Consider the following 24,458-nt stretch of genomic DNA (forward strand, 5'->3'; position numbering starts at 1 on the left):
TTGCGTGAATAGATGTACTTATACTATAGAAAAAGGAAAGCTTTTAAAATATAATATCTTGGATGTGCTTTCTAGTGTCCATGAAATAGCAAAAATACTTTCCACTGGGCAACTTAAAAAGATATTATGTTAATATCCACGCTGCCCACTATGACCAAATTTAAATACCAAGTCATCTTTTAGAAAGATAACAAATTAAGCACAATTTCCAAGTCGAGAACTATTATCACCAAAGTATACACATTTTCCCACAAATTACCTAATTTTAATTCAAAAGCCTGCCCTATGAAGAAACCCTTCACTTAAAAATCACAACCTTAGCTCCTTCTTCCATTTCATATATTGCTACTGTAGGAGTGAATCATAACAGTTCTGAGAACAAACAAAATTTTATTAATAAGCAGCAAATGAGAAGTTACTAGCTCCTTTTATAGAAATCAACTTAAAGGCAATCCCAATAGGAGAGTAACTATATAATATACAATGGATCAAAGAGGACTTAAGACCTCCAGAGGAAACTCAGAAGTAAATACCAAGGAGGAAGTTCCAGTAATCAGTGCCATTAAGTTCACAGCGGTCATTATTTTATACTTTCAATAAACTATTATTAAAATTTACTACATTTCATGGAGAAAGCCCCCTCCTTCCTTTCCTACCTTAAATGGGAGATTTTACTGTAAATCACAGGTCTCTGGTTGTACACACCCACTCTGATTTTGTATCACTGGTTTACTAGTTTAGGGGCCACCTGAACACCAATCTTCTCCCCTTTCTATAGATCACTAATTTTTGCTATCTCACTGCTTATTTTCTCCTATCTATAAGAGTGCAGCTACATCATATCCCTTAATATGACAATTATCAGTTCATGGAAAAGGTCAGAAGACAGCTAAATCAATTTAACTAAAATGAGACTGAAACTCTTTGTGGGCTTCCATAATGTTACCTGTCCTCTTCCCCCAAGACTAAATAAATCACCAAGAATCCCACAGCAGCAACGTAGCCATTTAATTATCTGAAATGCTTACCTCCACCATGATAGATACAAGGGCATTGACAAGAACAATCATGAGCATAGTTATACGCCACTGATACGGTACACACACTATCTGTAAGACAAAATTTTAAGTTAAAATTATAGTATGCAGTTGATATTACAGCATTTTATCAAAATTTCAGTATTTACTGAATTCCTATTACATACCAAGCACCTTCACATACATTATCTACTCAATCCTTAACAATGCCACAAGGTATATCCACTTTTCAGAGGATAAAACTCAAAAGTGTAACTCAGGGTTGAAAATAGGGTAAAGTGACTGAGCTTAGAGTCAAATCCTATTTACTCAGACTGAAAAGCCGATGCTTTCTACTAGTTCACGAATTTCTAGCAATTCCCTATTTTTAAAATAAAATCCTGTCTTTAAACAATGAAGCAAATACTGATTAAATAATGAAGTATCATTCAAAACACTATATATTGTTACAAAGACAAATTCATAAAAGAACTATACAAATCGATTTAACAAATACAGCCTAAGTTTTCACTTTAAAATCTGGTTAATTTCTAAGATCTAAAAAATAAAAGAAAAAATCCCATTCATGCATTCACCTATTAGTCAACAAATATTTACTGAGTACCTAAAATACTGTGCTAGGTGCGGAGAAGTGATACCATCTAATATGTTCTAGAAAAACAACCTATGACTCCAGCAAAAAAGATTTCAGGGGTGGAGACTGCTATAGTGATCAAGACAAGAAATGATGGAAGTCAAAACTAGTGATGGGGGCACAAAATAATAAATATTTACTTGGTCTCTGTCTGACACAGAGCTCTTAAAACTCTTGTAATTTCCTGAGTGATGGTGGCAACAGGAATATCTAACCCAGAGCTTCTAAATCCACCGGAATTTCCTGGGGATGTTTTTTATTCTAATGAGGCTACTCTTGGTGGGCTCCTTGATAGCTTCAGGATGGGGGCTGGTCACCAGAAAAACTAAGCCATGATTAGAAGCTTGGAGCTTTCAGCCCCACTCTCCCATCCTCCATGGAAGGGAGAGAGGCTGGAGACTGAGTTAATAATTGACCATGACATGATGAAGCCTCCATTAAAAAAAAAAATCCCTGAACTTCAGGGTTTAGAGAGGTTCTGGTTCGGCCAACACATCCATGTGCTGGGAGGGTAGTACATCTCAACTCCACAGGGACAGAAGCTCTTATGCTCGAGACCCTTCCAGACCTTGGACTACCTGCCTCTTCATCTGGCTGTACATCTGTACCTTTATTATAAACCAATAAACATTAAGTGTTAACCTGAGTTTTACAGCAAATTATCAAACCTGAGAAGGGAGTTCTGGGAACCCTGATTTATAACTAGTCAGAAGTACAAGGGATGACCTAGGACTTGCCACTGGTCTCTGAAGTTGAGGAGCACTCTTGTGGGACAGAGCCCTTAACTTGTAGGGTCTGTGCTAATTCCAGGTAGCTGGTCTAAGAACCAAATTATAAGATACCCAGTTGGTATCCAGAGTTGGAGAACTGGTTGGTGTGGGGCACACATTTGGTGTTAAAAGTATTGTGAGTAGAGGAAACAAGAGCTTCCCTCTAGCTGGCAAATGGGATGAAGCAAAGCTAAAATAGATTCAGAGTAAGAAAACGGAGAATCTAGCAACTGACTGACTATGCAAAGAAAAGAAGACAAGGACACATATACACACTTCTGACTTGGATAAACAGTGGTACCAAAAAAACAAAGACAAAGCAGTGTTGAGGGAAAACATGATGATAAGCTTAGCTATCAAGATGCTGAATAAGAGAACTGATAGGTGAACCATGCATATAATATTCAGTATGTCAGTGGATATTCAGTTTTAAAGCTCAGTTGTGAGATCTAGGCCAACACAGAAGATACCATCCATGGGTGAAGCCGGCACCATACATGAGCTTATCCAAATACACAGAGTAACATGAGGGAGAAGAACAGAAATGTGTGGAACACTAACATTTAAGGAACAGGAGAGTCTGGAACCACCATGGAGAATAAGAACAAGGTGTCACAGAGGTAGGAAAAAATCAGAAGGGAGTACAGCATAACAAAATTGTAGAGAGAGTCTCAAGAATGATTGCCTGGCTAACCTCTCAAATACTAGTCGTCAAGTAAGGTTGGAAAAAAACTAAAAGGACAAGTCCACTGGATTTAAGAAGAAAGTTGTTAATGGCCTTGACCAGGGCAATTTCATTACACTGGCAGGGGTAGAAGCCAAACTATTTGATGAGTATGTGAGAGGTGAATTGAATGTTGCACTCTTTTAAGAAATAATTTGGCTGTGAAGCAGAAGACACATATGCCAGGAGAGAAACAAAAATGGGTTTTCTTCTGTTTTCTTCTTTTGCTTAAAGTGCTTATCTAAATCCCTCAATGGGGAAACAGACACACTCATATACACACTGCTGGTTAAGACTATAAATGGTCAACCTCTTCAAAGTTCAATAACACAACTGCTTGTACCTCAGATAAACCAACCCTGAACATGGGAAAATACTAGAAACAATCTAATTATTTTCCAACAGAGAATGGAGAAATGAATGAAAGGATACTCCTATAATGGAATACTATAGAGTGGTGAAAATGAAATGCATGTATCAACAAGGACACATCTTAAAAATAATGCTAATGGGAAAAAGCAAGTCACAGAAAAATACAAACAGTAAGATACCACCGTCATACAGGTCAAAAGCAAGCAAAACTATCTCTATGGCTTCATACAGCATGGTCTAAGTGTATACTGAAAAGCAACACAATGAAGCAAAAAATTAGAATAGTGGTTCCCTCAGAGTGTTTAGAGAAAGGTATGCTATAGTGCCTTACTGGTGTTGGTAATGTTGCCTTTTTTTTAGGTTGGATAATGAACTCCTGGGTGTTATTTTATTACTATTATGCTTAACAACTTAAATATGTGTGTGCATATTCTTCTATACAAAACAAGTATTTCATCATTCATAAAGCTTTTAATGAAAAGATGAACTCAGTGGACAGTGAAGAAAAGGCAGTAGGTACAGACTATTCCAAGAAGTAGGTTGAGAAGGGACAGATCAAGTAACAGGGTCAAAGTTTTTTATTTCTAAAGACCAAGGAACATTTGTTTGTAGATAAGGAAATGGAACCAGAAGCAAAGACTGAAGAAACAGGAAAGAGACATAAAATATCAGGAGACTCAATAAAAGCTGCTGTTTCAATTATGTTCTTTATTCTTTTTAGGGTATATTTGGGTTAATATAACTGCATCTTAGAAAATTCAGAAAGAAGAGATCCTGGGGAAAAAGACCTTGACAGCTGAATCCCTGTCCCCAGTACTATGAGAGCAAAGGAGGGGGTAGATCATAAGCCCTAGCAAACCTCCAGAAGTCCCATTTGGCTGTGTAAGTATCACGTAATACTAACGTGTCATTTTTCTATTACTGTTTTACTACCGCTATCCTACTTATTATCACCCTCAGACAACCAGTAGTAATTGATGTGCTGAACCCTTACCTGAAGAACCTGGTCAATAGAGGCAACTGGATGCAACATGATGAGTAATATGAAAACATACAAAATAATCACAGACACAACAAAAAAATCTGAAAAAGAAAGTAAAACAATTAAATTAGAAGTTCCTTTAAATAAAAATGCATATAATACAACTGGCATACTGGCAATCTTAAATTTGGCTTTGAATCTATCTATTTAGGTTGGTGAAGTATATAAAGTCTGTGTTTTATGTTATTTCCTAGAGTACAGTACATTATTTAGGCCCAAAAAATTCATTTATGTGATAAAGAAATAATCAGCATTTATAAAAATAGGAGACAGACCTTTATGGACATTTATTTCTATTTTTCCCAGATAGATAGCTACTTTATAAGATAATCAAGCCCATATATAATTCAAATACAGGAGACTAGACTATGTAGAGCAAAATGAGATTATCATTTAAAACATGTATGCTCTAATTACTGTTGACTATAAAAGTACTGAATAACATTTATTCCCAGTATTTGGTATGTTATAATCCTAAATAGAAGCATTCTAATTTGACTATATTTCTATTAAGTGAATCCCACCTTCTCAATGACTTCCTCTGTAAAAATAATTCCACAGAAAATGTTAGCTAAAACCCAGAAACTGAGTTGATTTACTGTTTTAAACATGGGCTAACCCGCATGCTGCAGTAGCTAGGAATGGTAAATTCAATCCAGCAGTACTTTGCATTACTTTCCTAACTCAAAAATAAAACTCCCCGCTTATGGCCATTTTGTTAACTGTGTACATACATGCATACATTTGCACATATACAAGCATACTCTTAGATAATGAGCCTTAAGGTTCAGAAATTTCCCCATTATAATATCCCCCAATTTTTTTCCTTTTTTTTTTGGCCTGGATATTTATTTACAAGTTCTTATTTGAGGTCATCTTGAAACTTAAATTTTACTAATACCATGTAAAACCAAAATTTTATGATAAAGCCTTCAGATTGGGTAAAGAAGTTAATATCCTATTTTATGGACTGTAAAAGAGGGATCTCATACTATTTTTAAATGTAGGAGTCAAGTCATTTATAAATATAAACACTGTTAGTATGTCAGTTCAAAACCATAGGCCAATATTTACTGTCCTGTAGAAATAACATTATATTATATATTGTTTTATATATTTAATATACATATTTATTGTTCTAACAACTTAGGCTGGAAGTTATATTAACATTCATGCCAAAGGGGGAAACTTTTATTATGAGTCACTGACCAACAGGATGAAAAATTTGGTACCCATGTTAGATTTTTAAAAACTTTTTCTTCTTAGACTTTTATTTTTTAAAACACACTACTAAACTGTAAACAGGAAATATAACATTCTGTTCAATAAATGTAGCAACCAAAGCATTATGTAAGTTAATTCAAATAGTTATTGTGGTCAGTTAAAGAAAAAGTGTTTATTTAGAAAGTGCTAGTTGGAAGTACAGAAACACACAAAAGACAAAATCAGAAAAAGGACAAGAAGAAATGGTCAGAATACAAAAGCCAGAGAATACAAATGCCAGAATACAAATAGAGAGACATGGAGACAGAAAAAGTTATTTCAAAATAGTAATAGCCCATACTGAATGTTTTCCAAATCTTACTGCATTTTTACAGCTATAAGCAAAACAGATTTGCAATCTAGTTCCTGACATGTTGCCAGAAAACATTTTTTTACTCAGGCTCACAGACCTCTTACATCCACCTCAACAGTGTTTGTCAAATTTTCCTGTCTTTCTCCTAGAGCCACTTCCTTTGATCACACCTCCAAAAACCTGCCAAGATTTCCATGTGAAGCAGAAAATAAGTAATTAAACCTCTCCTTTGTTTAGCCAGGGGAGAAAAAGGAGTCTGACAGGGACTGTGCATGGCTGGCAGATGTATATAACCACTGAAATGAAAAGATCAGTAGAGAAACCAAGAATGGGAAAATCAGGTATTCATTTTCGAAAGCTATGGAGTTTCTAGTAGACTGTGCTCTCCAATCCTAGACGGTCCTAGCAATGCTACTTAAGTACAAGCAATACTCTTCACCAGAAGACAGCAATCAAAACAAATTCTGTGTTGGTAGTGACTGGAGATCAGGGGAGAATGTTCCTGAAGTTAAAAATTTATATTCTACCACAAAGCTGTGTGAACATGAACAAGCCCTTAGGAGTCAAGGTATTTTAACTAATAAGATGGGGATATGATGAGCATACCATACAAAAGAGCAGACTTGGTCCTTAAAATGCAAAGTATTTGTAAATTCAAGTTATTATTAAATATGTCCCAGCTTATGGCATCACAGATTTGTTAATGATACCAGATGGTCTTGATGGAATATGGCATCAAAACCAGGCACCAGAAAGGATTTCCTTTATATTCCCCTTAGTATGTGACTCAAAAATAAAACCTTACATAGAATAAATAAACCTACAATACTCGTTCATGATTTTGATATATACTTCTCTTGCTGTTCCTTCCTCAAAAATATGAACTGGGGTCTTCTGACCTATAACCACAAGTTTCAAATCTTTTTATTCCTAACGCCACTTCCTAACTCAGTTTCTTGTCTTTGAAAGGCCACCTTATCCTGTAGGGCCTCTAGGTATCTGTTCCAACCAATTCAGGCATGGCAGGGGAACAGGAAAAAATGCAGAGGCCCTGTAGAGGAGGAGATACTGGCAGTTCAATAGTGGTATCTTCACAGACTGAGAAAGGACTTGGATGTCACAAGCAGGAAGTTATAGGAGGCAAGTAAGAAACTGTAGCAAAAACCGAAGCCAAATCCCAAGAGATCACATCTAGTTAAATGACAGTGTAAGAACTGAGTCCATATCTTCATGGCCCTTGAAATGATAGCATGGTCAAAGGAGAAAATATAACTGGACTAAGCTAAAGCTGAAAGTGGGTCACCGCAGACTGAAATTCAGTTTGACTCAGAATCCAACCAGTAGAAGAGAACAAAAACATTCTGACGAGAATGCCTGAAATGCCTAAGAATGAGATTAATTTTTAAAGACAATAATCTCAAGACAGGTTTAATACATTTCACTGTTTAGATACAGAGAACAGCAACCAGCAAGTCCTAACAAAGAACTGCTGTCAATTCTAAAGGAGAAAATGAAAAGCTAATGTCAGCTCTAGTAAAGCCTTAACCTTTCCCCATTCATTCCCAGCTTTATTTATACTTTATACTGTATATTACTTTATACAGTTAGACTTTATTTCTGTCACTTCTTTTTTTTTCTACCACCTTTCTTTATTCATCAGTTACTCCAAGATTAAGGGGCTCCAATGACAGACCAAGAGACAAGATGTGAAAATTAGCAAAATACGTTTGTGTTTAGTGTTCCTATTTTATTTTTCAGGAGGCATGTTTTAAGACAGCATGCACTTCTGTTTATCCACCAACAAACACACACAAGCTGCTTATATGCAGGACAAAGGTTTTGTGGCTATATATTCACTAAAACATAATTTTTTATACTACATTTAAAAAAAAAAATAGTCCAGTGATCAAAAACTGAGTTTATTATTTATTCAAGTCAATTTGAAACTAAATGCAAATATAAAATATCTTAATACAAAATTAAATGGGAATACAAAGCCTTTAATATTTTTTGAAGTTTTCCAAATAATACCAAATATACATTTTAAAAAATAGGCAATTAATAATCTCTTTTTTTAATTGGAGAAGCATGGATAGGGTAGATTTACTGAGATCTCTAAAATTAGTGACATGGCTGTCTTGCTTATTGAACAGTCTGAACCCCAGTTTTCTTATATAAAGAAAGCATTATTCTCTGACAGATGTTTTAGCTACCCTTAGGCATGCTAAATATTTCCTTGAAATTTAAAAATATGGAACTAAAAATAAAACATGTATGTCAACTTTAACTTTAGTTATGAAGTACTCTTAGAAGAAGTGATTGACCTTCTATGGAAGGCTTTTTGGCCCAAAGCATGCTTCCAATATGGCTCTCAGTAATACAGTTTCTACTTGTTAGATAATATCAGGTTTTTGGTTTTCCCCCCCAGCTCCAACATCTGTTTTTTTGGAGGGGGAGGGACAGAGGGAGAGAGAGAATCCTAAGCAGACTCCAAGCTCCGCAGAGACTGATGTGGGGCTCGATCCCATGACCCTGAGATCACAACCCACGCTGAAACCAAGAGTCAGAGGCTCAACCAACTGCACCACCCAAGCTCCCCAATATGAGTTTTTTTTTAAAAAAAGAAAAAAGTAAAAACAGATTTCAATATTATTGATACTTGTATAGTCTTACCTGTCCAAAATAGAGTAATAAAATGTGACCTACAAACCATGTAGTGTAGAATAAATAAATGTGAAAATGCTTTGTAAACTCAACTACTATTCATTCTAAGATACTGCAAAAATTGAAAGTTCTTTATGAAAATAATTAAGTTACCCCACATATTAATTAGTATATTCTCAATTTTTTAAAAATTAGCAGTTTATATATAGTAACTGACTTTTTCCCCATAAACCCTAATTTTGATCAATCAAGATGCTATCTCCTACTGCCATAGTTAGATGAGTCGACATAGGCACAAGACTCCATGCTACTGACCCTTTCAGCAGGGGATGCAAAGGTGACACAAAGAATTCCAGGTGAATAATGTCTGTACCAGTGTCAAAAATGATGAAAAAGACAGCTGGCACTGTGCAGACCACCCAGAAGCAAAGTATAATACCCACTGTTCCAACTGAAGAACCTCTGTTCCTATTTCTAATTCTAACTCTGTCTGCAATGGGCTGTAAAAATAAAAGCTGGAGCCAGAAGCAATAGGATGTGAAAACCCAGAATGTTTACAACTGGTAGCTTCAATTTCCAACTTTAGAGTGGCAGCTACCATGAGAACAAAGCAAGACTATCAACATCTAAATCACTAGGTTCGTTCTATTTGTGAAGACCTATTTCACTCTGAAAGAAGCTTCAACTCTACTCTTCTTACATTATTTTTAAAGAAAGGAAGCAGGATAAAAATCACAAATGCCAAACTTACAATTCTTGTAGCAAGGCTGCCTGAAGGGTCTTCCTTTTGAAAAGGCAATTGCCACTATGAGGTACTGAAAACTGGAGATAAAAAACACTGTGGTATTTTCATAATTTTGTATATTACGTGTATCAAGATTGGTTTCATTGTACAAATGTGAAGAATTCCAATATAGGCTTCTTGTTGTATTACAAGCACTAGAACACAAAACATTTTTATATTACTAAATACAATACTCATTTCTCAAAAGAAACCAATTTTACCTTAACTGTCTTGAATCACTTTCATTAACAGAAATAAGGTTTTTATAGGAAAAGATCCAACAATATCAAGGTAAAATACATAGAACAGCCAATGGAGTGTTGAGGGTCTCTTCTCCTTAGTCACATTCCAATCAGTTAAAAAAAAACTAGAAGAAACTTCATATTTAACAAGCCCCTCTTACTTTTTAAACTTGGGGATGAAAGTAGGGGCACCTGGGTGGCTCAGTCGTTAAGCGTCTGTCTTCGGCTCAGGTCACGATCCCAGGGTCCTGGGATCGAGCCCCGCATCAGGCTCCCTGCTCTGCGGGAAGCCTGCTTCTCCCTCTCCCACTCTCCCTGCTTGTGTTCCCTCTCTCGCTGTCAAATAAACAAAATCTTAAAAAAAAAAAAAAAAAAAAACTATTATAACACTGTATGTTGACTATACTGGAATTAAAATTTAAAGAAAAGAAACCAAATTTTGGGAGTAATTTTAACATAGTAAATGTTCACAGACCTTAGGTTTGACCTTAGCTCTACCACTTTTTAGCTTAACTGGGGAAATATTAAATTTGAGCCCCCATTTCCTGGCGTGTAGGGGTGGATACCACCTGCACCATCACAGGGTTTCTGTGGGGAATGAGCAAGATGACTCATGTAAATGAGCACTTAGCAAAGCACTTAGCACTGAGATGACCCTCAGTATTCTCTGGCTGTGGTGCTCTCTCAGCTCTACTTCCAGCTGGGCAGGACTGTCAAACATATATCACACCCATTACTAAAACATTAACTACGTAAGCACAGGCAAGTAGTAACAAAATGTTAATCTGCTACAAATGAATTCTGGAAAGCTTCTCCAGAACAATTCCATCTATTCCTTTGCATTTGCAGTGTTTACATGTACATATAGGCAAACATTAATGTTAAATTTCTCAAAGTTTCCTAAAACTTTTGAAGACAACTTTTGCTCCCTTCATCAAGCAAACTATAAATTATATTATATAATAAAAATATAATTCTACAAAATTACCTCAGTGAATAGCTTACATGTTTTTTGCGGTTTGTTGGTGGTTTGTTTTGTTTTTTTTTTAAATTTAAGTAGGCTCCACACCCAACGTGGAGCCCACTGTGGGGGCTTGAATTTGCATTGCGACCCTGATATATCAAGACCTAAGCTGAGATCAAGAGTCACTTGCTTAACTGACTGAGCCACCCAGGCACCCCGGCTTACATGTTTAATTAATTAATATTATCATAATTTGTGACTGATAGAACACTCTACCCATAAATAAGAGAAGCACTTAGTGCTTTTTTACAAGTTCTTTTAGGTTTTAAAATGTCATTTCCTAAATTTGGGGTAGAAAATTTAGATGCACAAACATTCTGGGTTTAGAAGAGACTATGGATTAATTTCAACTTTCTCGTTTTACAGATAAAGAAAGCAAGGCTCAGTAGCTAATTAAGAAATTGGTCCAATATCCGGATATCATTACTACCTTGATGCCTGACCATCTTTCCTAAAAATAAAAGGAGTTACCATGATATAAAGTCAAATACAGGCCAAATAATTTTAATTGTTTAATCAAGCTGTCTGCAAACTTTTACATAAATTCTAAAACATTTCACACAGATTTTTAAAATGTATTGACCAACTTACTCTGACTGTGGCTGCCATACTTCATACCAAGGTTGCTGCTTGACCCAAAAAAACCCCAAAGATTGAAATCCAATGCAGATGATGATCTGAGACAAAACGGAGAAGAGAAGGGCCCCAGATATAAGACCTGAAGGTGGTCTTTGTGCCACGAGTTCCTTCCAGGCAGGATTTAAACTCACTATATTGAGGAGAAAAAGAGAAGTTTTTATCTAAATTAGTTGCTATAAAATACATAATCAGATTCCTTTAGGAACTTAAATTCATTTTTGTCTAACAAATCTTTAATACGAAAAATGTCCAAAACCCAAACCAGATGTCATACATATTTAAGTCATCTATAAAAGTAAACAATTTAGGCTTTTTCAAAAGTGCCCCACAAGTACTTTTACATTAGCCTGCTGAATTTCAGAGAAATACTAGTACAAGTAAAAAGAATACTAAACATAAACATATAAACTATAACATTAATTACCATCCTTATATGTTTAAGATGTCTGAATCTTTAATTGAAAAGCTATAGTGAAAATACGTATTTCTCCCTCTTATGAAAACACACACAAAAAAAGAAGACATTAACAAAGGTTGAAAGCTATATAAACAGTAACCCAAAAAGGCTTTGATCACTTATTAAGGTGATATCCACACCAAGTTTCTCTACTATAACATTTCTGCTTTTCTATTTGTAATTAATTTGTAAAAAGATATGTAAAAAACCTGTTCTTCATTAAACTTTCACTTGCTAGTTTTAGTATCCCCTAATGATTGTCTAACTCACTGGTTCTTAACCAACATGATTTTGCCTTGTAGAGAATATCTGGCAATGTCTGGAAATATTTTTGGTTGTCAAAACTGGGGGAGTGTTACTGGCATCTAGCAGGTAGAGACCAGAGATGTTGATAAGCATCCTCTAATGCACAGAAAAGAAGTATCTGGCTTAAAAGGTCAATCAGATCAGAGTCTTTCCATGCTCTATATCCATCAAACCTTCTATATTTATTAGTTTGCACTTTACTCTAAGGAAGAGCTTTCTCTTCTCTCCCTACTGAGTTTTATTTGATTAAACGGGTCATATCCCATTACATTATTATTTATTTTGATACAATCACCAAGACCAAAATAAACCAGTGTCTTCTGTCTCCTCATATGCTCTACCTAGGACACGGTATCACTTCTGCCATATTCCTGCCAAGAATTCACAGCCTGAGTCTAATGAGACTACATCAGACCAGACAAATTCATATAACTGGTTTCTCTTCTTTCATAAATGTCAACATCAAGATGCCCCCCAAAGAGGCTGATGTAATATTCTGGATTTAAAAAGACTAAAGTGGGACGCCTGGGTGGCTCAGTTGGTTAGGCATCTGCCTTCAGCTGAGGTCATGATCCCAGGATCCTGGGATGGAGCCCTACATTGGGCCCTCTGCTCAGTGGGAGAAAAAGATGGAGAAAGAACAGTAAAACAACTAGGGCAAATAAAAACAACTAGTAGTAAAAGAATGCATTTACAGGGAATCTGAAGAAGTATGCACTGTGTTATAATTATTGATATAAATTTGCCAAAGTTTAATGAGTTACATCAGAATTTCATATGCTTTTAAATCAATAATAAAAGTGATTTACTCACTTGTAAATACCACTACCAAAATGATTGCCAGATCAATGAAGAGAAACTGGAAGTCTCCTAGGTTACTTAAGATCTACAGAAGTAATTTTTAAAACATAATTAGTTTTCAGAAACTGTTTTTATATCTTTTCCCCTGGTTGTAGATTTTTCCTCCTTCGTTTTAGTCTCCCCACGCCACTCCCCCCCACCACCAATAATGACAACTTTAAAGTGACATTTGGACCTGCTTAAAAATTAAAATACATTTGCCTTTGATATCAGTGAAATATATATTTGCAAAGATACAACTGATTAATATAAAAGGCATCTCCTAAAAATTCATTCAATAAAAATCTTTTAAGTTTTTTCACAAAAAGAAAACACAAGCTTTTACTCATAATATTCAACACTCTTAGAAATTAGTATCTCAAAGCTTCCTAACACCATCCCTCCTGATCCTTTCTACAAATGGTAGAAAAGGGATGGTTTCATAAAAACTCCCTGGGATGCCACTACTGTTTTGAGAAAATTCTAAAGTGAGATCACTTCAATTATAAACTCTGATGGAGTACCTATGGACATCACTGTTTACACTTTCTCTCCAAATGCATAAAGTCCTACAACCTACTGCTGAAACATCTTTCTCGTTCTGGCCTTTTTCTGTAAATGTACAGCAGAGTTAACTACAAATGTGAAATATGTCACAGCTTGACATTTTGAAGAGTTCTAAGAAAGATGCCCAATTTGCACTTTTATAAAAGCAAAAAAGAGAATACAATCATCTTTTATTCACAAGGCTTTAACCACAGTTGTCAGCCTTAAAGAAAAATGCTATTCCAGATTAATGAGATTTTCAATCTGCTATATAATAAACTAAAGGAAAATTTATATATGCTAGTTATGTAAGTTCCATAATTAGTGGATGCATACATACTCAACTTTTTGGTTTAAATGCCTTAACAAAAGCACCATCTCTATAAGCAATGTCGGTACTTACGGAATATAACAGAGTAACACTGAAGTACTGTATAATGCTGTACAAAGCCATAAATTTAAACACACAGAAAGAAGTCATTAAAGCAGCACGGCCTTCCCTGTGAAAACAAATGTTAGCATGTGAATAAAAGCATTTTGAGCTCCTCTTCCAAATCACAATTATATCTTGAGAGATGAACATCAACATTCAACAGCTACGACAAAGCACTTTTCTACCAAAAGAACTAAACCAAAGCAGAACTGAAAGAAATGAAGAGTAGCAACCTGTTGCTAATGAAGTTAGAGATCGAATATACTAATATATCATTACAACAAATTCATATTAATTTCTATGATAATTTTTTTCTATGTTAATAGAGCACGCCACAAAGAGATAATGGGAACATTTTCAATTTGTGCTACCTGATAAGGTTTGGCACACAGGAAATACTAGGAGTTTTGGAGGTAAAGGGAGATGCCACCGAAGCCTCGAGCTCTGATAATGAAATGCCTCCATGTGCCCTCTTCAAAGCCTAACGGTTTGAAGAAGAAAAGAGGTTAAGTTTTGTAAATGTGACTTAGGCAAAAGAAAGAACTATAAATCACAAAAACATACTTACACCACAATCATTTGCACCATCACCGCACATCCCAACGAAGTAACTGAGAAACAAAAATTACCTTAAGATTTTGATTACTTTTTAAAAACAAACAACATTTAACTTAAGATTTCTCCAATATGTTATTATGAAGAGCTAACAGACTGAGACCTCCCCACTGGAACTAATGAATCTTTTTATCACAAGGACCACAGGCATGTTGCTCTGCAAACAGCACCAGCTTGCAAGTCAAATGACCTAGGTTACTGTCCCATTTCTGTCACAAGCTGGGCAAGTCAGTTTATCATCTGGTATTTCAATTTCCTAATCTTTAGAGCAAAAGGTCTTGGGTTTGTACAGTCTTTAGTACAGAAACTATGAAGTCACTTCTACAAGCTGAGTAAATGAACTCTATCTTACAGATATTACCTGGAAGAGGAATTGTGGATATTGTACTTTAGCTAAATAAGTGAGCACATGAGCCTCTTTTAAAAAGACACTTTAGAGTTCTCACCTATCTGATAGGTGACAATTCTATATACATGAAATATTAGTTACCTTTCTGGTTTTGAAAATGAAATTAAAATCCATAAATATAAAAAAACCAATACTTACTCCACATTTTGCAATGCTTCTATTAATTGTGTCTTCTGATCAGGTGCCATACGAGCAAACACAGTGCCATGCAACATCAACTGGAAAAAATATGAATTTCTTTAAAATATTGTTCACAGTATATTTATGTGAACATACACATACATAAGCCCAAGTCACTAACCTTAGGAGCAAGGTCTTGAAAATGTTCTAATATCACTGAAAATGATTTTCCATTCATTGCAAAATGGTAACGAGTCACCTGAAGATCCTCTAAGCTATCATGAACCAGTTTCATTGGAATAGCCTGTGTATGAAACATTCAAAACAGTATTTACGAAGCCAGAACAAGTAATACAATCCTATTTTAAATATATTTGATCTGGGGCACCTGGGTGGCCTCGTTGGCTAAGCATCTGCCTTCGGCTCAGGTCATAATCCCAGCGTCCTGGGATCAAGCCCTGTATCCAGCTCCCTGCTCAGCAGGAGAGCCTGCTTCTCTCTCTCCCTCTGCCTGCTATTCCCCCTGCTTGTACTACTCTCTGTCAAATAAATAAATAAAATATTTTTAAAAAATAAATAAATATATATATTTGATCTAAAACTAAATGCTTTCATTTGATATTTTACATAAAACAATGAAAGTTTAACATTTATTAAAAGTAAAAGGAATTCAGTTTTAAGGTAATCTACCTATAGTCGTTATTTAAAAAAAAAAAAAAAGGCTAAATATCAGCTTCAGTTTGAAATAATGCATGGACTAAATATTATGGACCATCTGCATCCTTTATCATTACTTTCAAAATAGGATAGAGGCACCTGGGTGGCTCAGTCTGTTAAGCGGCCACTCTTGGTTTTGGCTCAGGTCGTGATCTCATGGGTTGTGGGATCAAGCCCTGCGTCAGGATCCTAGTTCAGCAAGGAGTCTGCTTGGGGATTCTCTCCCTCTGCCCCTCCCCCCATTCTCGCACACTCTCTCCCCTCTCTCAAATAAATAAATAAATCTTTTTAAAAAATTAAAATAGGATAAATATCTGGGATTCTCATACTTTAAAATGGTGCTTCTCAGCTTTGGCTAAATATCACAATTTGAGGTACCTGGGTCTTACCTAGTCCTAATGAATCAATCTCTGAGGAGATGACCCAGGCATCTGTTTTCATGTATTTTCTGTTGTGTTGTGTTATTTAATGCACCACCTTTTATTTTTTCAGACTAAATTCAAACAAGCAAGCTTCAAAAGGGGAAACTGTTCTTGACATTACCTCTGAGTCAATTGCTGATGAATTACTGCACTGTGTTAGGGTGTCTGCATAATGCCAGTTTATCTTGGCAACTTTCCCATCCTTCGGAGGTAATGCTTCAGCAATAATAACTTTATCCTGAGGTAGTATCATTCCACAGTCTCTGGCCACAGAAACAGCAGTCAACATATTGTCACCTAATTTTCAAAATATTGAAAATACATTACAAATAAAATGGAAACATAAATGTATTCAACAATGAATACTTATCAAGAGTATCTATTACCCCATGACTGGGCTTGGCAAAATGAAGATAATGTACAGTATTGCTCCTGGATCTTAAAAGTAACAAAAATCAAAACATACTTTTCAAAGGAAGCCTCAAATAATTCAAGCACACATATGCTGAACAGTCAGACCATTCTCAACTGTAATTTTTAAAGCCAGATACATTGTGAATCTCTTTCAGTTATGCACTAGTAATACCCACCCATCGACACCTGGCACAGTGCTACATACACACAGAATAGGTGCTCAAAAAATATTTGTTGAAATAACTCAGGAGTGACTGGTGGTCTGTACAAGAATACCTAATATCATAGGAAAAAAGGAACGGATTACAAAAGCAAAACGATTGGGCGTCTGGGTGGCTCAGTCGTTAAGCGTCTGCCTTCGGCTCAGGTCATGATCCCAGGGTCCTGGGATCGAGTCCCACATGGGGCTCTCTGCTCAGCGGGAAGCCTACTTCTCCCTCTCTCACTCCCCCTGCTTGTGTTCCTGCTCTCGCTATGTCTCTCTCTGTCAAATAAATAAATAAAAAATCTTTAAAAAAAAAAAAAAAAGCAAAACGATAAGCAAGGTAACAAGAATACAATCTTTACAAGATAGGAAGAGAAGACAGACATCCTCTCAGTCACGAGGAGGAGAGAAATGAAAAGAAGCCCTGTTAAGGGCAGGATCAAGAAAATATAAACAGGGTGCCTGGGTTGGTTAAGCGACTGCCTTCGGCTCAGGTCATGATCCTGGAGTCCCGGGATCGAGTCCCACATCGGGCTCCATACTCAGCAGGGAGTCTGTTTCTCCTTCTGACCCTCCTCCCTCTCATGCTCTCTGTCTCCCATTCTCTCTCTCGCAAATAAATAAAAATCTTTAAAAAAGAAAAAAGAAAATATAAATATATGTGAAAGGCAGGCAAAGGTCTGGGAAGTCCACCGCTGCCAGAACTGAAGGGCAATTGGATTTCTTCCCCCAATTCCCACACACTATTTCCAGCAGTGTCCTCCTGTGACCAGAGAGACCCCGTGGGACACAGGCCACAGTCTGTCATGGCAGGGAAAGAGAGGGAAAAGACAGAGATGGAAAGTGCTTTGAAGAGAAATCATTAGAACCACGGAATTGCTGGGATGCTAATAAATTTCTTTACTTGAGCTACATAGTGGTTAAGTATGCATCTAGATCTCAGACTCTGAAACAAAAAAAAAGTCAATTGCCTTTTCCATATAAGTCTTAGTGAACACAGAAGAGCCATAAAATGATTATCTTAATTCTGATTATTTACTAAGAAAAAAATACTTAGAGCTGTTCACACTAAGGAATGGGAATTATCTAATATCAACAATATAATAACACCAGGAGAATCATCTGGATATAGTCATCAGAAATCAAAAACCAATCAAACAATGGCTATTTTCACTAGTATGCATTCAGGCAATGATAATAAACATACTCTTACACATAAAAGTGTAATTCTAACAAATATCTATTAATCCTTTTCCATGCATCTAGCATAGTTCTAAAAATTGCAGAAGACCCCAAAATGAACAAAACATTCTCTTAACCCTCTAGAATCTTATGCTTTAGTAGAGAAAACAAATCTACAAATAGCTTACACAAAATAACTGCTATAAAAAATATATGATTAAAGAGGGGCAACAAAAAGGAGCAAAATCTAAATTTTTACAGTATGCCCTTCACCGTTTTTCTATAAACAGAATTTGCTAGACCTTAAAAGAGTATTTCAAAGTTATCTTATACCTTTAAAAAACATTTTGAGTTGAAATGGGCCAAGGTAGGAAGGAGCCACTATATGCTTTTACAACTAACTGGTCATTCCACAATATCCTATAACCTGAACTCTTAAGAGTCACATTCAATTTTTCCTGTGTCCTTTTATAAAGTCTAACCTGTGACCATGACAGTGCGAATGTTGGCTTTATGCAAATCTTCAAGTACTGCAGGGGTTTCTTGCTTTAATTTGTTCTGCATTACAATTAATCCCATAAAATCCATGTTGTTTTCAATGACATCTCTGCAGAAAAAGAGATTTTAACACATAATGGTTTAGTCCAGAGAACAGATACGATTCTCTTTATATTAATAAAGCCATTATAAACTGAAACATTTTATATGCTGAATAAGCCATAAATGTGTGTGTTCGATTATCTCAAAAAATTTATATCTGGAAAAATAATTCCCAAGAGGTATATTTTGAAATAAAACTTTACCCTCTGAAATGTGAGAAATAAGGATAATTTGGAAATGTTACTTTTGTAAGACACTAAACACCTGTAGTACTAAAGAATGTTCATCTTATATTCTACCCACAAAATGAATAAGCATAAATGAATCTATGCTTTAATATCCCCCCATACAATATACCCTAATATAAATGTTAAGAGAAAAGGGAAAAACTTGACAATAAGCACATTCAATACAGTTATACTGGATTCATTATTATCAAGCCTTTGATGAATTTTAGAGAAGACTCTTGATCAAAATTTTTTTTTTAAAGATTTTATTTGAGAGAGAGAGAGAGTGAGAGAACACAAGAAGGGGGAGCGTCAGAGGGAGAAGCAGACTCTCCGCTGAGTGGGGAGCCCAATATGGGGCTCAATCCTGGGACTCCAGCATCATGACCTGAGCCAAAGGCAGATGCTTAACCGATGAGCCACCCAGGCGTCCCTAGACTCTTGATCAAATTCTTGATCCTGGAAGTGTGATACAAAAACTATTTAGCAGTCTGACAATGAGATCTACATGGGTCCCAGAGATGGGGCTCTTACAATTATTTATTAATATTCAGGTACCTAGGTGGCTCAGTCATTAAACATCTGCCTTCAGCACAGGTCATGATCCCAGAGTCCTGGGATGGAGCCCTGCTTCAGGGTCCCCGCCCAGCAAGGAGCCTGCTTCTCCCTCACCCTCTGCCTGCCGGTCCTCCTACTTATGCTCGCTCTCTGTCAAATAAATAAATAAAATCTTTAAAAAAATTTCCTTAAAAAAAATTTTTATTAATATTCAACAGTTATCAAGATGCTATTCCTTCAAAAGCTGAGTATCTACTCTGCACCAAATAGTACTACTAGTCAGTGGGAGGTCAAAGCTGAAAAGGTATGATCTCTACCCTTAAGGAGCTTTTGTGGGGAAAGAGACATGCCAACAAAGAGATACACGCAGATGAATGTGAGTGGCTCAGTTGGTTGAGCATCTGACCCTTTACTTTGGCTCTAGTCATCTCTTACGGTTGTGAGATAGAGTCCCACACTTGTTCGGAATCTGCTTGAGATTCTCTCCCTCTGCCCCTCCCCCCCCCTCTCTCTCTCTCAAATAAATAAATAAATAATCTTTTAAAAAAGAGAGAGAGATGTGCATGCAAAAATAACATGTGCTTTTTTTTAAGATTTTATTTATTTATTTGACAGAGACACAGCGAGAGAGGGAACACAAGCAGGGGGAGTGGGAGAGGGAGAAGCAGGCTTCCCGCTGAGCAGGGAGCCCGATGCAGGGCTCGATCCCAGGACCCTGGGATCATGACCCAAGCAGAAGGCAGACACTTAATGACTTAGCCACCCAGGCACCCCGGAGATGGTTGCATTCTTAAGAAATCTCAAGCTACCAAAATTATATCACAGATTTTTTTTTTCTTTTTTTTAAAGTAGGCTCCACACTCAGCAAGGAACCCAATGTGAGGCTTGAACTCATGACCCAGAGATCAAGACCTCAACTGAGATCAAGAGTTGGAAAACTTAACCAACTGAGCCACCCAGGCACCCCAGAAATATTTTTTTTCAATGGAGAAAGAAGACTTGAGGGTAGGGACCAAAATTCCAGACTTGCAATAACAAGTGGTTTGTTGACATAAAATTCAATAAAGGCACTTTAAGTACATAGCTCTAAAACCTAAACAATCTTTGAAATATAATTTATAACTATGGGTGGTAATGTATTAAAGAACAGTTAGGAAACAATACAAATGACACTGCTGGTGGTGATAGGAGAAATAAGCCTTTAAGTCTGAAAATGCATTTCAAGGAACAAAGCTGTACCAATGTGAAACTCTGGGGTCCAAGCACTGTTGCCGTTTTCCCATGACTTGCTAGTTTCTGGCTGCTAATGGTTTCCTAACTTTCCAATGAATGACACAGGTCATGGAAATTTTATCCCCTAATGAATGAACAATATAATAGTCAACTCAAGATATAAAGGTTCAAGCTGTAAGAGAAATGCCAAAACCTGTCCCTATGAGATAGAATGGAAAGATGGCGAAGGTCTTGGTTTAAGGATGCCATGGAAGGGCAGTAGAGAAAGAGAGAAAAGTTGACAGGGATAGGATATTCTGGGCAGAAGGAATAGCCTATTCAACGGCACAGAAGGATGTCTGAATAGGACAGGCTCAAGAACTACAGACAAATCAGTAGTTAGTCTTTAAGGGGAAAAATGGCAAAAGGTGAAGCTGTAGAGAAAGAAGCTAATGTGCCCTTCACAAAAATTAGAACACAGTATTTTACATGTGTACCTCCCAACTATGCATATCCGTCACATCATCTGGCTACTGCTTTTCTTTTTTTTTTAAACATTCATACTTAAACCACATCCCCCAAACATTCTGTGTGAATAGGCAGAATTCCCAACATAGCTTTTCCTTTTAGTTATTTAAATAGGCTGGCTATCCACTCCACTCCTTTAGTTCTCATTCAGAAAAACAGGATTGGGGGGCGCCTGGGTGGCTCAGTCGTTAAGCATCTGCCTTCGGCTCAGGTCATGGTCCCAGGGTCCTGCCTGGGATCGAGCCCCGCATCGGGCTCCCTGCTCTGTGGGAAGCCTGCTTCTCCCTGTCCCGCTCCCCCTGCTTGTGTTCCCTCTTTCGCTGTGTCTCTCTCTGTCTCAAATAAATAAATAAAATCTTAAAGAAAAACAGTATTATACTATAAACACTGCCCTAACTCTTTACACTTAGGTATCTCCCACTTTTCAAAAGCTTGCATTAGGCCACTTCACTTTTATGAAAGACCTACATTAGTACTTGTTTTCACTAACCCAAGGAAATCTGAAGACTTTTCACTTTTAAGAAAAAAAGGTGAAAGGCAAAAATAGCATTCAGCATTTTGTTTTGTAGTGAGCCATTTCAGAAGCAGTGCACTCCCAAGCAGTGAGAGTGGCACTCCCAAGCTCCTTCCCTGGGGATTACAATCAGCATCTCAGCGTCAAGCCATATAGGTCTCAACTGTGTCCGTGAGCATCTTGCTCCATCTTGATTTATTTTGTGCCTGCATTAACAAGATGTGTCCTAAGGTATCACAGCTTAAGAGAGATTATTTTTGGGGTCTGGAAACCCTCAGAATTTTTTCTAAATAAATTAATGGTAATTGTTTCTTCACTTTAAGCCCTTCTGGCTTATGAACAGCTTCACAGGAACACTCTACTTTTGCATAGTGGGAAAAGCTGTAATTAAAAGAAGTGTTAATAGTCCATAATTTAGCCACTGCCCTATTGGTTATGCTACTGACACTATTTAAATCTGAACCTTATGCACATGTAGAAATAGCTCTTTAAGCTGGATTCCTAGAACTGCACTTGCTGGGTCAAACTGTATAAGCAATTTAAATTTTGATAGGTATTACACATGTTCATTATGAATCTACAATAGTATAGTAACAGTATGTTGTTAAAATTTTCTCAAGCCAGGCGCCTGGGTGGCTCAGTTGGTTAAGCGACTGCCTTCGGCTCAGGTCATGATCCTGGAGTCCCGGGATCGAGTCCCGCATCGGGCTCCCTGCTCGGCGGGGAGTCTGCTTCTCCCTCTCCCACTCCCCGTTTGTGTTTCCTCTCTCGCTGTGTCTTTCTCTGTCAAATAAATATATAAAATCTTTAAAAAAAAAAAAAAAAAAAAATTTTCTCAAACCTTCACTAACACTTGATATTATCAATCTTTTTAATTTCACCAACCTCACGAGAGAAGTGATGTCTCACTGTGGTTTTATTTTGTAGTTCCCCAAAAAACTAAATAAAGTGTACTACCATTTTCATGTGTTCTTTGGCCATTTGTATGCTTTTTTTTTTTTTTTTAAAGATTTTATTTATTTATTTGAGAGAGAGCACAAGCAGGGGGGAGGAGCAGAGGAAGAGGGAGAAGCAGACTCCCCACTGAGTAGGGATCCTGACTCGGGGCTTGATCCCAGGGTCCTGGACCATGACCTGAGCCAAAGGCAGACACTTGACTGACTGAGCCATTCAGGCACCCCTGTATGCCTTTTTCTGATTCTTATCTGCTTCTATCACATCAAACAAAACACATAAATAAGTGTTTGTTTTGTTTCTTTCCTGATGCATATTCCTGATGGTGAACTCTTCCAGTAGATGATGGGAAGCCATTTATTAGAATTCCAGGTAGGAGACTGGTATTAGATCTGAATGTTAAAAAGCTCTCTGGAGGCAATGTGGAACAGAAATTGGAGAGAGGAAGACTGGAGAAAAGTAAATGTGATGATGGCAATGTCATTCGACCTCTGGGAGTAGGGAAGGGGAGACTGATATAATTAGTTATTTTGACTCATGAAACTCTGACCGAAATAACACTTGGTTCCAACCACTGGGCAAAACCAAGCAGGTTATTTGAGAAAAACAAAATACGAGAGAATTATGTTTACATTTTAAAACAGAACTGTATTCCTAAAACATGCCTGACACATAGAGGGTACTAAATAAATATTTAACAAACAAACTGATATGAGTTCTGAAGAGTTGTACTTGTATCTCAATCACCTAAAACAAAACTGCATTAGGTATAGTTGCACACATTGGATAAATATTTAATAAATACAACATATAAATTGCTGTATATGACTTATATAAACAAACATTATTGGACAAATTATAGCAAAACAGATCATCAACCTTACCTGCTAATATTCTGTACTTTATGCCATGTCAGTTTTGACTCTAATTTTCTGTGTGCAAGAGCAATCACACGGAACCCCTGTTTAGTGTAATCTTCTAAAACTTTTTCAAAATCAACAGGAACTTTTAAAAAGGAAAAAATAAATGTCACTGTTAAAATTACAAATACAAGCTCACACAAATACCAGAATTTCACTCAGAGCCTAGTTGCTTCCTTACCTGTTTCAGGTTTACAAAGACTGGCAATGACCTCAGGTGCTCCTTTCATGTAGGCATCCATCTTCTTATCCCCTAGCACCCTTGCAACCACACTCATACGTTGCAAAGCAGAAGAAAATGGGAACTGGCGAACAATTCCTATCTCATAAATAGCCTATGTGATTTCAAAAGATGCATAAAGCATTTACTATTTTTTTAGAATTAAAGCAAGTATACTTAAGTAACAAACATTCTTTACTTACTGGAAGTTCAAACAGCTCCTAAAAGTAAAACAAAGTGAAAAGAATAAAGAAGCAGTAGTACAGATTAGGTCCATTAACGTACTCAAGTTTAAAAAAAAAAAAAAAACTTGATACATCCACAAAACATTACTTAAAAAACAGCAAGGAGCTTTGATTATTTCAAAGTCAGGTTTCAAGACTGCTTCTCTACTACCTCTCATTTAATAAAAATATATCCTTGAATATTTTCAAGTATTTTGTTATCCTAAAATGTTAACATATTAAGTACTAAAATAAACTAAGGGGGAACATAATTTGATATTCACCTAAAAATAAAGCCTTTCACATACTCGTTTTACTGAATCCTAA

The 24,458-nt window shown here is 36.5% G+C and overlaps 1 protein-coding gene across 4 annotated transcripts in view; it reads right to left on the minus strand.

The window, feature by feature from the left end:
* ATP13A3 (ATPase 13A3) overlaps positions 1-24,458 on the minus strand; it is a 94,798-nt gene that overhangs the window by 11,908 nt on the left and 58,432 nt on the right. For all 4 annotated transcript variants that reach the window (XM_034999848.1, XM_034999847.1, XM_034999845.1 and 1 more), the window contains 15 exons: positions 24,111-24,128; positions 23,869-24,022; positions 23,652-23,772; positions 18,657-18,781; positions 16,495-16,670; positions 15,416-15,538; positions 15,253-15,332; positions 14,659-14,701; positions 14,462-14,571; positions 14,061-14,157; positions 13,085-13,157; positions 11,461-11,638; positions 9,571-9,758; positions 4,532-4,620; positions 1,029-1,109 (listed from right to left, as the gene is read on the minus strand). In XM_034999848.1, coding sequence (XP_034855739.1) covers positions 1,029-1,109; positions 4,532-4,620; positions 9,571-9,758; positions 11,461-11,638; positions 13,085-13,157; positions 14,061-14,157; positions 14,462-14,571; positions 14,659-14,701; positions 15,253-15,332; positions 15,416-15,538; positions 16,495-16,670; positions 18,657-18,781; positions 23,652-23,772; positions 23,869-24,022; positions 24,111-24,128 — 1,656 coding nt within the window. The remainder of the gene's footprint in view (positions 1-1,028; positions 1,110-4,531; positions 4,621-9,570; positions 9,759-11,460; positions 11,639-13,084; positions 13,158-14,060; positions 14,158-14,461; positions 14,572-14,658; positions 14,702-15,252; positions 15,333-15,415; positions 15,539-16,494; positions 16,671-18,656; positions 18,782-23,651; positions 23,773-23,868; positions 24,023-24,110; positions 24,129-24,458) is intronic.

The sequence above is a fragment of the Mirounga leonina genome, unplaced genomic scaffold (genome assembly GCF_011800145.1).
Source record: "Mirounga leonina isolate KUSES-001 unplaced genomic scaffold, KU_Mleo_1.0 Mir_115, whole genome shotgun sequence".
Classification (NCBI taxonomy): domain Eukaryota; kingdom Metazoa; phylum Chordata; class Mammalia; order Carnivora; family Phocidae; genus Mirounga; species Mirounga leonina.